Source organism: Cetorhinus maximus, chromosome 23 (assembly GCF_964194155.1).
Source record: "Cetorhinus maximus chromosome 23, sCetMax3.hap1.1, whole genome shotgun sequence".
NCBI classification, from domain to species: Eukaryota; Metazoa; Chordata; class Chondrichthyes; order Lamniformes; family Cetorhinidae; genus Cetorhinus; species Cetorhinus maximus.
Window position 1 is genome coordinate 27424846 of NC_135901.1, and position 14163 is coordinate 27439008.

Sequence of the window (14163 nt, forward strand, 5' to 3'; positions counted from 1 at the left end):
CAGGAAAAGTTATTTGATTTTTTTGGACTTTTCATGATTAGATTTCTTCACTTTATGGAAAGTGGGTGAGGCGTTGGCAGGCTCTTGACCCTCTAAGGTAATTGGCAAAGGAGCCAGAGGGGGAGATGAGATTTTATTTTTGACACAGCGATGTTAGAAAATGGGGGTCAGGGAGTCAATTAACCCTTTAACCCCTTTTCCCAAACTCTGAAATGATTCACAGTGATAACCCTTATTGGTGACAGTGGTTAGATTTTATTCAGTATGAATAAGACCTGACACATGCTCATGTCTGAGCAGTAGTATCAAAGTGCAGCAGCATTACCATTACACTCTGGGTAGAAGCACCATCTCCACGTAAATGCTTCCCTGGTCTGCCCCAGATGCCATGGCACCAGTCAATGCAATATGTAAAACCTCTACAAATCTCTGTGCTCGGGGAATCCCTTCTGATACTTTCTTACATCACAAAGTCTATGCAGACTGATTTAACCCAATCATTGCTGAGCTAACATTTGAACGGACCAATTACAAAACCTGTCATTGAACCATCTATACCTGCCCAAGCCACGTCAAACTCTCAAACAATTGGCTTCCCACACTCCGTCCCCGGTACAGGGAGTCAGCATTCCCATGCCAAGCAATGAAAACGTGGTGGCCCTTGACACCCAGGTGTTGTCTAGGATTCAAGGCACTCTTGTTTTCTCTGTCTTCTGGTAGCTGTTCATCTCCCTGTTCCCACATAGCAAGTCGTCTGTTCTCAGCTCTGCCAGATTTCTGCTGAAGTTTGGCCCCTTTTACACCTTTCGGATCAATAAAACAATCAGAGAATGAAGACCCGAGTGTGGTTTTCTTTTAAAGAAGTTCATAGGCAAAGGATACAAATTTCGCCAAGATACAGTGATCAACTTATTCATTTCATCTCCACTTTCTTGTCTTTCACTAGAATGTAGGTGGAAACCAGAATGTTACATTTCACTGAACTACACCCAGGGTGAGTTATTCCAATTTCTTTACTGTCCAGTACAATATTTTCCTCATATCTTCAAAACAGAAATCAAACATTCCCAACTGATTTCAGGCATTAACATCTTTTCTTTGCTCTTTATTGTAGAAGTCAGGCTGGGGTTGTTCTGCTTGGAGCAAAGGAGGTTGAGGGAAGATTTGATAGAGGTGGACAAGATTATGACAGGTTTAGATAAGGTGGACAAAGAAAAGCTGCTCCCATTCGCTGATGGTACAAGGATGAGGGGGACAGAGTTAAGGTTTTGGGCAGGAGATGCAGGCGGGATTTGAGGAGGAATATTTTCACACAGTGATTGGTAATGACATGGAACTCGCTGCCTATGAGGGGGGTGGAAGCAGAGACGGTGAACAATTTAAAAAGGCAATTGGATGGGCTCTTGAGGGAAATATGGATTTGATGGGTTGAATGGTCTCCTTGTGTGCCCTAATGACTCCATGTTCCAAAGACAGAAATTTCAGTTGCACCAATACCTCCAACTGACTAAAGTCCCTTGTCCATGGTGCCATTCTTGTAAATCTCCTCTGCACCATCTCTAATAACTTCACATCTAAAATTTGGGGCCCAGATATAGGGTTCCATTCTAGAGGGATAGAATTGAAAAGCAGGGAGGTTATGTTCAACTTGTTTCGAACCATGGTTAGACTACACTGGGAGCACTGTCAACATTTGTGATCTCCATTTAGAAAAAGGAAATAGAGGCACTGGAGAAGGGGCAACAAAGATTCACAAGAATAATCCCAGAACTGAGAGCATTTAACCCTCAGGAAAGGCTGGGGCTGCTTTTCTCCAGAAAAGAGACGACTGAAGGGTGACCTGATGGAAGTCTTTAACATTATGAAGGGGTTCAATAATCCAATAGGGATTTCATGAGAAATGTCTTTACCCAGTGAGTGGTGAGAATGTGGAACTCACTACCACAGCGAGTGATTGAAGTGAATAGCATGAGTATATTTAAGGGGAAGCTAGATACGTACGTGAGGGAGAAAGGAATAGAAGGATATGCTGATGGGGGAGATGAAGAGGGGTGGGTGGAGGCTCATGTGGAGCATAAATACTGACAGAAAGTAATTGAGCCGACTGGCCTGGCCCTGTGCTGTACACTCAATGGAACAGAGACAAATGTATTTATTTTAGATCTGCCTGTAGTGGTCGGATAAACACCATCTACTATCCAGGATAAAATAAATGTCCATCATCAGGTTTTGTGGATCGTTTCAGTGGAAATGTGCACTCCCAGGATTAAAGAGCATCAGCCCACTGGAAGCAAAGTTATGAGACCGGCCAGTCCAGCAGAAAGAAACCCTCCGACCCTCCCACTTCACCAAATGTCAGAATGAACACGGTTCAGTCCTGGATGTGATTAACAGCAGCAATAACAGCAGAATCCAACTCCTGTAATCACTTGTGAACTCTCTGGTGCTTCCGCAGGCTGGATGAGTCACTGAATCCCTTCCCACACTCAGAGCCGGTGAATGACCTCTCACCCGTATGAACTCGCTGGTGTGTCCACAGGTGGGATGACCTTTTAAACCTCTTTGCACAGAGAGAACAGGTGAACAGTCTCGCCTCAGTGTGAATCCGCTGGTGGACCATGGGATGCAGAGAGTTTTTAAAGCCACCACCTCAATCAGAACATTTAAAAGGTCTCTCATTGGTGTGAGTGCTCTGGTGTCTCAGCAGGCTGGATGACTGAGTGAATCCCTTCCCACAGGCAGAGCAGGTGAATGGCCTCTCCCTGGTGTGAATTCCCTGGTGTGTCTGCAGGTTTGATGATGTTCGAAATCTCTTTGCGCAGTGAGAGCAGCTGAATGGCCTCTCCTCAGTGTGAATGCGCTGGTGGAACATTAGGTCTGCAGTGCTTTTAAAACCACTGCCACACTCATAGCATTGCAAGGGTTTCTCATTGGTGTGACTGCCCTGGTGTCTCAGGAGGTTGGATGACTGAGTGAATCCCTTTCCACACACAGAGCAGGTGAACGGTCTTTCCCCAGTGTGAATTCGCTGGTGTCTCAGCAGGTTGGATAACTGAGTGAATCCCTTCCCACAGTCAGAGCAGGTGAATAGCCTCTCCCCTGTGTGAACTCACTGGTGTTTACGCTGGGCAGATGAATCACTGAATCCCTTCCCACACTCAGGCAGGTGAACAGCCTCTCTCCAGTGTGAACTCGCTGGTGATTTTGCAGGATGGCTAACTGAGTGAATCCCTTCCCACACTTGGAGCAGGTGAATGGTTTCTCCCCGGTGTGACTGTGTCGATGAATTTCCAGCTCACATGGGGATCTGAATCCCTTCCCACAGTCTCCACATTTCCACGGTTTCTCCATGGTGCGGGTGTCCTTGTGTCTCTCCAGATTCGATGATCAGTTGAAGCCTCATCCACTCATGAGAACACACTTAAAGTGTCTCCCCATTGTGAATGGTGCGATGTTTTTTTCAGGCTGTGTAACTGGTTAAAGCTCTTTCCACAGTCAGTGCACTGGAATACTCTCACTCGGGTGTGTGCGCCTTGGTGCTTTTCCAGTCACACTAGTGTTTAAAATGTTTTGACACAAACATAACAAACATTTCTCCTTCTAGTTTCAAAGACCAATGATACTCTGTCAGATCTCGATATGATGTTTACTTGGAGATTTTTCTGTAGCAAGTCCTCCCCTTCCAATATCCTGTAAAAGGAGTTGGCAAAAGTCATCACCGTCAGTACAGGACAGAAATTCAGTACAGACAATTCGAGTTTCTATGGAACATTCTTTCCTCTCTCATTCCCCAAAAGCTGTAAATCTCCATACCACACGCTCTCCCTCTATTCTCACTCTGCTGTACCGAATATACATCCTTCCAATTTATGTGGTTATCTCCTGGAACTCACGGCCACTGATTGTGGTGGGAGCAGAGACAATCAGTTATCTCAAAATAAAATTGGATGGACACTTGCAGGGGAATGGTGATATGGGGGGGAATAGGACTGACTGGATCATTCTGAGTCGGCATGGATTCGAGTTGTGCTGTAAGTACCATGACTGGAAAAATATAACATAGTGACCTACTGTATTAGAAGAGTAGAATCAATTATAAATGTACTTTATTACAGAACCATCAATAATCTATCTAATATGTACCATATAACAACTAGACATATCTCTGTCCGATATTAATTCACTGTCCCCTTAAATGTCAGCCATCTCCTGGGGAAACCACCCCTTTCATTGTAGACATTAGGAAAGAGACCATCCTTTTAGCCAGACAAATAAATGTGTCAAAAACAAAAACAGAATTACCTGGAAAAACTCAGCAGGTCTGGCAGCATCGGTGGAGAAGAAATCAGCTTCTCCACCGATGCTGCCAGACCTGCTGAGTTTTTCCAGGTAATTCTGTTTTTGTTTTGGATTTCCAGTATCCGCAGTAGCTTTTAGCTTTTTGTCTTTAAATAAATGTGTCAAACTGAGGGAGCAAAGGATGCCTGATTGGCTGGAGGACCAGAGTACTTCCGGTCCTCCAATTCTTCCCATTGGTCAATCCCCAGCAGGAAGCCAATGGGTCAGCGGAAGCCTACCTGGGCCCGGGATACCCTTTTACCCTATGCTGAACTGAGCGGTTGGCCAATGGAAAACGTCATTGTACGCACATGCGCAACTTCCCCTCTGCCCCGGACATGCGGCGGATAGAGCGGTTTCCCCAGCGCGGCGGATTGTGGGAGCCACGGCCGCCATTTCTCAACCGGAGCCCAGTCTCCAAACTCCTGGGACTGGGTTGGAAAGTGGGGGTGGGGGGCGCAGTGACCCTGTCCTGACACACAGTACATGTGGGTAGTCACTGGATTTGATTGTGACGCCCCCTTAGCAAAACAGTTTGTTAACTTCAGTTGTGAAGATTTAGACTGAAATAAAACGAGAAATACTGGAGACACTCACCAGGTCTGGAATCATCTGTGGGGAGAGAAACATGGTTAATGTTTCGAGTATATAATTCTTTCTGTACAGATATAGACACCTCGGTGACATATTAGGGAGATCAACAACTAACAGAGAAGGTATTGCGGAGCAGTGGATGGTGTACCAACTTCTCAGCCAAAAGTTCCTGGTTTAAATCCCACTCCAGGACTTGATGGCCAAGGATAGTGTCTTCACGATGCAGCCAAACAGGTTTAGTATCAACTTATAAAACCTTTCAACACGCACCCATGAAAGGCATAGAGGTTCCTGGTCAGCGATGTGATGTAAAGAAATCGAAATCTTGACCATCAATATCCATGGCTTTTTTTTTTATTCATTCATGGAATGTGGGCTTCGCTGGCTGGGCCAGCATGTATTGCCCATCCCTAGTTGCTCTTGAGAAGGTGGTGGTGAGCTGCCTTCTTGAACTACTGCAGTTCATGTTCCATAGGTACACACACAGTGCAGTTAGGAAGGGAGTTCCAGGATTTTGACCCAGCGACAGTGAATGAACAGTGATATATTTCCAAGTCCGGATGGTGAGTGACTTGGAGGGGAACTTCCAGGTGGTGGTGTTCGCATATTTCTGTTGCCCTTGTCCTTCAAATGGTAGTGGTCATGGGTTAGGAAGGACTGTAACTTGCGTCTAACAGTGTGTTTTACCACAGCAATTCACACTCCTTGAGGGCCAGTAGACTCAGTCGCCTGGAAGGTGTGTGGATCAGATTGGTGCCAACAACACGGGGATCGATCCTCGTTCCGGCTGAGGTGGGTTTGGGATCTGCCTCCTTTCCCTATCCGTGGTGCAGGTCATGACGCTGAGGGTCAGGTTCAAGGCGAAGAGAAGGGATTCAGTCCCTCATCGAGCTTTATTACAACCTGTGAGCTCCCAGCGGAGTGAGGTCATTCACCTGCTCCGTATGTGGGATTGGAGTCATTCAGTCAGCCAACCTGCTGGCCCAGCAGCGAGGTCAGGCTGGCAAGAGGCTGTTTAAATGCTCCAAGTGTGAGAAGGGATTCACATGGTCATCCCACTTGCTGAGACACAACCGTGTTCACAAGTGGTTACAGGGTTGGATTCTGCTGTTATTGCTGCTACTAATCACATCCAGGACTGAACCATGTTCATTCTGACAGTTGGGGTTTGTTTCAGCTGATGTTAATAATCCCTGTAACTGGTCTGGAGTTTAATATCCTGGGTAAATATCAAATAAATCAGCTTTGTTTTGGGCACACAGTTTGTCAAGTCCTTGATGCAAAATGGTAGGTTTTAAGCAGAGATTTAACGGAGGAGACAGAAGTGGGGGTGGGGGGGGAGTTAAGGGTGGGAATTCTAGAACTTAGGAACCTGACAGCTGAAGACTGAAAGAGTGTCAGCCCTGGATTATGGGGGACTCGAGTCTCTGGAGTGGGGACTTGAACCCACGACCTTCAGACTCAGAGACGACAGTATGAGGCTAACTGAGTCCTGGTGTTCGGGGAAGCGATGTGAAGTCTCAGTTGCCTCATTCTTCCTCTGTCCTTTGTCCCATTCCAGGGTCAGCAGATCAGCTGAAAAACTGGACAATTTAAAGGGGAAATAAGAAAGTTAAGAAAATACATTTCTTCACCCAGGGAGTGGTGAGAATGTGGAACTTGCTCCCACACAGACGGTTGAGACGAAAAGCATAGATCCATGTATAAGAATTTGAATATGTTCAGGGGGAAGAAAGATGAGGCTTATGTTTGGCATAGCAGCTCATAAATACTCAGCTGCTCGATCCCAGACGGAAACTTAAAACAATTGCCACATCTGGTTTGCAATTTGTGTTTTGATTTTGAGAAGCATGCCTTGAATTCAGTGGTACAAAACTAAATTAAACATTGTCACGAAGAGATATTAATGTATATACTGTTATTGGAAATTATGTTAAATTGGACTTGTGGTAGGGTCTGTGTCTGTGGGTGTGTCTGTGTGTATGTCTTAATTGGATTGAAGCCAGCTAGTCTGGGTGCTATGATGCATAGTAGTTTTGAGACGTTAAACAGTGATGCAGTTAAGGTAAAGAGTATGTTTGCATTTTGTTGAATAAACCATTCAAAGATTGGGAGTGAAATCTTGCACCTAGCTAGGAGACACCAAGCAATATGTTTATATTGCTAATAAAATTGGGACCATGAAAGAATATTAATTGTTAGAGGAGGTGGCGTTCAAAGGGCCTGGTGATACAATGAGAATTTTCATTCAAAGCTGAGGCTAGGTATATATAGAAGATTTCCTGTGTGGAAGTCAGAGGCATGGAAGATCTAAGCCTGTAAGCCTGCCACTGTGTCTGCAAAGGAACAAATTGAAAGGAACCTCATTTTGATTTCATAAAGTGAAAAATCTTTGCCTGATGTCTGTTTAAGTCCATTGGTTATTGTTGCCTTAGTGGAGATTAATTTGGGAATTTGTTAAAAAAGTTATGATCGTAGTAATTTGTAGTCATGTGCATGTGTTTAATTTGTTGTAAATTAATAAATATTTAATGTAGTTTGATATAAAAACCTCTCTAGACTTGGTGGTCTTATTCCTCAATTTAGAGCTGCAACTCAAAACATACCAATTGAAAATATAGGTTATGGCCGTTGTTTAAAGTTTCCCTCTGGGATTTTAAATAACTCAGCCTTTACCAACTGCTGTGCCATACCAACATTTATTAATAAAATAAATAACTTTAAGGACAAACATAGGTCTACAAATTACTACTATGATAACTTCAAGCTCCCCGAATTAATCAGACTCCCTGTTACACCCCTGTGAAGGCAACAGTAAAAACAAAATGGATTTTAACAAACCCAGGCAAGGCACACGATGCCCTGGTCAGGGATATTCACACTGAATTCTCTTAGCTACAGTTCTTATAGGCAGCAGCTTGGTACATAGAGGCTGGAGGCTTTTCATACTTATTAGATCTTAGAATTCCTTCCCCTTACACATAACTTCATTTCCTTTATACATGTTTCTCCCTTTCTAATGTAAATCTCATTGTTCCAAAACGTCTTTGGACTTTACCTTCCTAATAATAAATTCTTTCATAGGATCAAAGGGGTTTGTACACACACAGGCCCTGAAATAAAGGGGTTTGTGTACACAGAACGTGAACTAAAGGGGTTTACATACACACAGGCCCTGAACTAAAAGGGTTTGTGTACACACAGACCCTGAACTAATGGGGATAGTGTACCCACCGACCCTGAGCTAAAGTGGATTGTGTACACTAAACTGAACTAAAGGGGTTTACATACACACATAGCCTGAACAAGAGGGGTTTGTGTACACACAGACCATGAACTAAAGGGGTTTACATGCACACAGGCCCTGAAATACTGGTGTTTGAGTACACACAGTTACTGAGCTGCAGGGGCATTCATACGCACGGACTCTGAGCTATATAGGTCCAAGTCAGGAGTGTCACACAATGGGAAATTTCAACTGATGCCGTTCCCATGTGTCTGCTGCCCTTGTCATTCGAGCTGGTAGAGGTTGTATTTGGAAGGTTCTGTCGAAAGATGCCTGGCAGGTTGCTGCAGTGTATCTTGTAGATGGTACACATTGCAACCACATTGTGTCAGCGGTGGAGGGAGTGAATGTTCAAGGTGATGGATGGGGTGCTGATCAAGTGGACAGTTTGCCCTGGATGAAACAGACTCTCCAATTTGATAAAGACTGGCTGAAAAATAATAATCGTTTTGGGAAAGCACTGGTATCAGTGAATTTTTAAAAATTTAGTCAATTTGCAAAATATTTGCTCTTGAAAGATATATTGGAACAAATCACATGAGATGTTTGTAGTTGAATTGAATGCCTTGGCTCCTCACTCGGATACCTGACTGACAAGAGGCAGTGATTGGACAATGGCTGGAAACAATGAGCTGAAATGTTCTTCTGTGAGTGAAACTGTTTCTCTTTAACCCGGAATGGATGATGTCAGAGTTAAAGGCAATACCAGGTTCAATTACATTGAATGTACAGCACAGAAACAGGCCATTCAGCCCACCCAATTCATGCCAGGGTTTATACTTCACGTGAGCCTCCTCCCATGCTTTCTCATCTCACTCTATCAGTGAATCCTTCTGTTCATTTCTCCTCCATGTGTTTATCCAGTTTCCCCTTAAATGTATCTGTGTTATTCACCTCCACCGCTACCTGTGGTAGCAAGTTCCACATTCTCACCACTCTCTGGGAAAGAAGTTTCTCCTGAATTCCTGATTAAATTTACCATGGCCTCTAGTTTTCCTCTTCCTCCTACAAATGGAAATATTTTCTGTGGTTATTAAAATCTTTCAGAATTTTTAAAAACCTCCATTAGCCCTCAGCCTTGTCTTTCCAAGAGAGAAGTGACCCAGCCTATTCATCGTCTCCGGATGGGTTAAACCTCTCAGAGTAAAAATCTGAAGACAAAAATGCTTTGTTCACACCTGAGCTCAGCACAGTGTGAGAGCAGGGAGAGAGTCACAAGGGAGACAGGACAGGAAATTCACTGAGAAAGGCTGGGCTGTGCTGTGCTGTGGGAATGAGATGGTTGATCAGACTGTTCAACGTAGGGGTCTTGGAGTTGGGGGCAGTGGGGAGTTCAGGTGGCAGCCTTCAGTAGCAGAACAACCTGTATTTATATAGCACCTTTAATGTAACAACATGTCCCAAGTTTTTCACAGGAACATTTTGAAACAGAAATTGACAAAAGATTTGATCAATTTGTTCAAGATTATAATTATGTCATAGAACATCCTACAATCTTTAATGGGATGTGGTGGCTCATCCCAAATTGTCCTTGTTCAGAGAGCATTTAAGAGTCAACCAGACTGCTGTGGGTCTGGAGTCACGTGTCGGCCAAATTTCCTTATCTCGAGAGCATTAGTGAAACAAATCAAATGGGGTTTTGCAACAATCAGCAATGGTTTTATGGTCGTCATCAGAACTTTAAATCCTCGTTTTTGTTGAGTTCAAATTTCAACATCTGCCGTGATGTGATTCTAACCCGGATCCCCAGAGTATTACGCGGGGTCTCTGCAATATTAGTCCAATGGCAATGCCAAAATACCTCTCAAACTATATACCTCTGTGCCCCAGACATTCCCTCCCAACTATTGGATTTTAACACTAATTCATCCGACTACTCTCCTCCTCCTTCCCCAGTTCCCATCTTCTGAAGGTGCTGACTCTCGGGTTCAGTTTCACACTCACTTATTGCCATGCCCAATATGTCCCCCAGGTGTCTAAATCTTTACACCTGAAGTTAACAAACGGTTTTGCTAAGGGGGCGTCACAATCAAATCCAGTGACTACCCCCATGTACTTTGTGTCAGGGTGGGGTCACTGCGCCCCCCAGCCCACTTTCCATCCCAGTCCCAGACGTTTGGAGACTGGGCTCCGGTTGAGTAATGGCGGCCGCAGCTCCCACAATGCCCCGCGCTAGGAAAACCGCGCTATCTGCCGCGCGGGCGGGCAGCCCGGGCCTGCGCATGTCCGAGGGAGAGGGGAAGCTGCGCGTGTGCGGTAAATGGCGTTTTCCATTGGCCAGCCGCTCATATCGTCATGAGAGTCAGAGGGTCTCCCTCGCCCCATTGTCTTCATGCTGAGTGATTAGCTAATGGGAAGATTTGGAGGACCGGAAGGACTCTGGTCCTCCAGCCAATCAGAGCGCGGGCTTTGTGTGAATGACGATTGAGCTTCATACAAACTCAAACTTCTCCTGTGTCCAACATCTGTGAGTAAAACACTTTCTTTTCTCCCCCTTTCCATTTCTTTTCTCATTCGGGGGGAAATTGTTGACTTGCAGGAACTGAAGGGAAAGGAAGTGAATCCAGGGAGGGTGCAGACTCTGGAAAGGTTGGCCCAGGTCTCTCTCTCTCTCTTAAAAACATTGACATCCTTTGCTCCCTCAACTTGACACATTTATTTGTCTGGTTAAAAGGATGGTATGTTTCCTAATGTTCACAATTAAAGCGGCCGTTTCTCCCAGGAGATAGCTGACATTTAAAGGGACAATAAATTAATAAAAGGACAGAGATATGACTTGTGTTGTTATATGGTACATATTAGATATATTATTTATCATTCTGTAATAAAGAACATTTATATTATTTATAGTCTTGTAATATAGTAATGTAGCTACGTTATAAATTTCCTGTCATAGAGTCTTTACAGCATAGAAGGAGTCAATTTGGCAACTTGAGTCCATGCCGATTCTCTGTGCAGCAATCCATTCAGTCCCATTCCCCCTCTATCCCCGTTCTCCTGCAAGTTTATTCCCTTCAAGTGCCTGTCCAATTTCAATTTGAAATCATTGATCACCTCTGCTACCTCCACCCGCCCAGGCAGCAAGTTCCAGGTCATGACTAGTCGCTTCCGAAACAGAGTTCATCCTCACATCTCCCACCATATTTACAGCCTGCAGCAACATTTTGATGTCAGTGTCCAGGACATGAAGCAGTGACCATGGATCTGTTGACCAGCATTGATCGCTCCTTCTGGAGAATTGAGAGGGTGTATATTCGGTACAGCTGAGTGAGAATGGAGAGAAAGTGTCTGGAATGGACTTTGGGGGAATAGAAAGGAAGGAATGATACACTGAAACTAGACTTCTGTGTTCTGAATTTCTAAACTGTACTGACATTGATGCTATTTGTAAACTACTTTTACAGGATACTAGAAGGGGTGGAATTGCAGACACAAATCACAAACCAAATTGCATGTCAAATCTGACTGAGTCACTTGATTTACCAGGACCTGAATATCATTGGCTTTTCAATGTGGAAGGAGAAATGTTTCCCTGTTCTGTCTGCTTCAAAAGGTACGAAAGATCCGTGTGACTGGAACAGCAGCAAGACACACACACACCCGAGTGAGAGTGTTCCAGTGCACTGACTGTGGAAATAGGTTTAACCAGTTACTTAGTTGAAAAAACATCACACCATTCACAGTGAGGAGAGACATCATATATGTTCTGTGTAAGGACAAGGGTTCAACTGATCGTCGGACTTGGGAAGACACAAGGGCATCCACATCATGGAGAAACCCTGGGAATGTGGGGACTGTGGGAAGGGATTCAAAACCTCATCTAGGCTCAAGATTCATCGACGCAGTAACACTGGGGAGAGGCCATTCACCTGCTTTGTGTGTGGGAGGGATTCAGAGATTTATACACCCTGCGATCACACAGGCGAGTTCACACTGGGGAGAGGCCATTTACCTGCTCCGTGTGTGGGAAGCGATTCACTCAGTCATCATCCTTCGGAGACACCATGTCACTCACACCAATGAGAGACCCTTTAAATGCTCTGACTGTGGGAATGGCTTCAAAAGCATTGCAGTTCTGAGGGTCCACCAGCGCATTCACACTGAGGAGAGACCATTCAGCTGTTCTCGCTGTGCAATGAGATTTAGTACGTCATCCAATCTGGGGACACACCAGCGAGTTCACACTGGGGAGAGGCCATTCACCTGCTGCAAATGTGGGAAGGGATTCAGTAATTCATGTAACTTGTCGGCACACCAACAACTTTCACACTCGGGGGAAGCCGTTTACCTGCTCCGTGTGTGGGAAGGGATTTACTCGGCTATCCCACCTGCTGCAACATCAGTGAGTTCATTCTGGAGAGAAGCCATTCGCCTGTTCTGAGTGTGGGAAGGGATTCAGTAATTTATCTGCCCTCCTCACACACCAGCGAATTCACACTGGGGAGAAGCCGTTCACCTGCTCCATGTGTGGGAAGGGATTTACTCAGTCACCACACCTGCTGAGACACCAGCGAGTCCACAAGTGATTGCAGGAGTTGGATTCTGCTGTTATTGCTGCTGATAATCACATCCAGGACTGAACCATGTTCATTCTGACACTTGGTAAAGTGGGAGGGTCGGAGGGTTTCTTTCTGCTGGACTGGCAGGTCTCACGACGTTGCTTCCAGTGGCTGATACTCTTTGAGCCTGGGAGTGCACATTTCCACTGAAATGATCCGCAAAAGCTGATGAAGTACATTTATTTTATCCTGGATAGTAAATGCTGCTCGTCCAGCTTGTATTGGGCTTCTTGGGAACATTGCAGCAGGCCAAGGACAGAAATGTGAGCATGAGAGCAAGGTGGTGAATTATAATGGCAACAACTGGAAGGTCAAGGTCATGCTTGTGGACTGAGCGGAGGTGTTCCACAAAGAGGCAGGGAACAGGGGGCAGATGAATTAAAGAGAAACCATTTGGGTTCAGAACATTGTGCTCATCATTTTACTCTGGTTGTCTTTGATCCGCAAGTAATTTTCTATTTGGTTTTTAACCATGTTCTGTTTCATTAATAAACTTTTATCAGTAAAATTATTTGATTTTTCTGGACTTTTCATGATTATATCTGCACTTCAGGGAAAGTGGGTGAGGGGTTGGCAGGCTCTTTAACAGAAAGTGAGTCCCTCTAAGGTAATTGGCAAAGGAGCCAGAGGGGGAGATGAGATTTTATTTTTGACACAGTGATGTTAGAAAATGGGCTTCAGGGAGTCAATTAACCATTTATCCCCTTTTCCAAACTCTGAAATGATTCACAGTGATAACCCTTATTGGTGACAGTGGTTAGATTTTATTCAGTATAAATAAGACCTGACACATGCTCATATCTGAGCAGTAGTATCAAAGTGCAGCAGCATTACCATTACACTCTGGGTAGAAGCACCATCTCCACGTAAATGCTCCCTGGTCTGCCCCAGATGCCATGGCACCAGTCAATGCAATATGTAAAACCTCTACAAATCTTTGTGCTCCGGGAATCCCTTCTGATACTTTTTTACATCACAAAGTCTATGGAGACTGATTTCACCCAATCATTGCCGAGCTAACATTTGAATGGACCAATTACAAAACCTGTCATTGAACCATCTATACCTGCCCAAACCACGTCAAACTCTCAAACAATTGGCTTCCCACGCTCCGTCCCCGGCACAGGGAGTCAGCATTCCCAAGTCAAGCAGTGAAAACATGGTGGCCCTGACACCCAGGTGTCGTCTAGGATTCAAGGCACTCTTGTTTTCTCTGTCCTCCGGGAGCTGTTCATCTCCCTGTTCCCACATAGCAAGTCGTCTATTCTCAGCTCTGCCAGATTTCTGCTGAAGTTTGGCCCCTTTTACAACTTTCGGATCAATAAAACATTTGGTCAATGAAGACCCAAACCACAATTTCCCATCCTGTCACCTGTCAACCATCCT

The 14163-nt window shown here is 44.8% G+C and overlaps 4 protein-coding genes and 1 pseudogene across 8 annotated transcripts in view; 2 read left to right on the forward strand and 3 right to left on the reverse strand.

Annotated features, from left to right (window-relative positions):
- LOC144697221 (uncharacterized) overlaps positions 1-14163 on the reverse strand; it is a 264883-nt gene that overhangs the window by 216554 nt on the left and 34166 nt on the right. The window lies entirely within an intron of this gene.
- Positions 1-14163, forward strand: part of LOC144697932 (uncharacterized) — a 273791-nt gene that overhangs the window by 135571 nt on the left and 124057 nt on the right. The window lies entirely within an intron of this gene.
- LOC144697160 (uncharacterized) overlaps positions 1-14163 on the reverse strand; it is a 176133-nt gene that overhangs the window by 87759 nt on the left and 74211 nt on the right. The window lies entirely within an intron of this gene.
- The window catches only part of LOC144697930 (uncharacterized), a 72983-nt pseudogene that overhangs the window by 31370 nt on the left and 27450 nt on the right, over positions 1-14163 (forward strand). The gene's annotated exons all lie outside the window — the stretch shown is intronic.
- LOC144697929 (uncharacterized) lies at positions 2593-4734 on the reverse strand. The gene is made up of 3 exons (XM_078569891.1): positions 4650-4734; positions 2832-3108; positions 2593-2747 (listed from the first exon to the last, which is right to left on the reverse strand). The coding sequence occupies exons 1-3, from the start codon at positions 4732-4734 to the stop codon at positions 2651-2653; spliced, it is 459 nt and encodes a 152-aa protein (XP_078426017.1). The 3' UTR covers positions 2593-2650.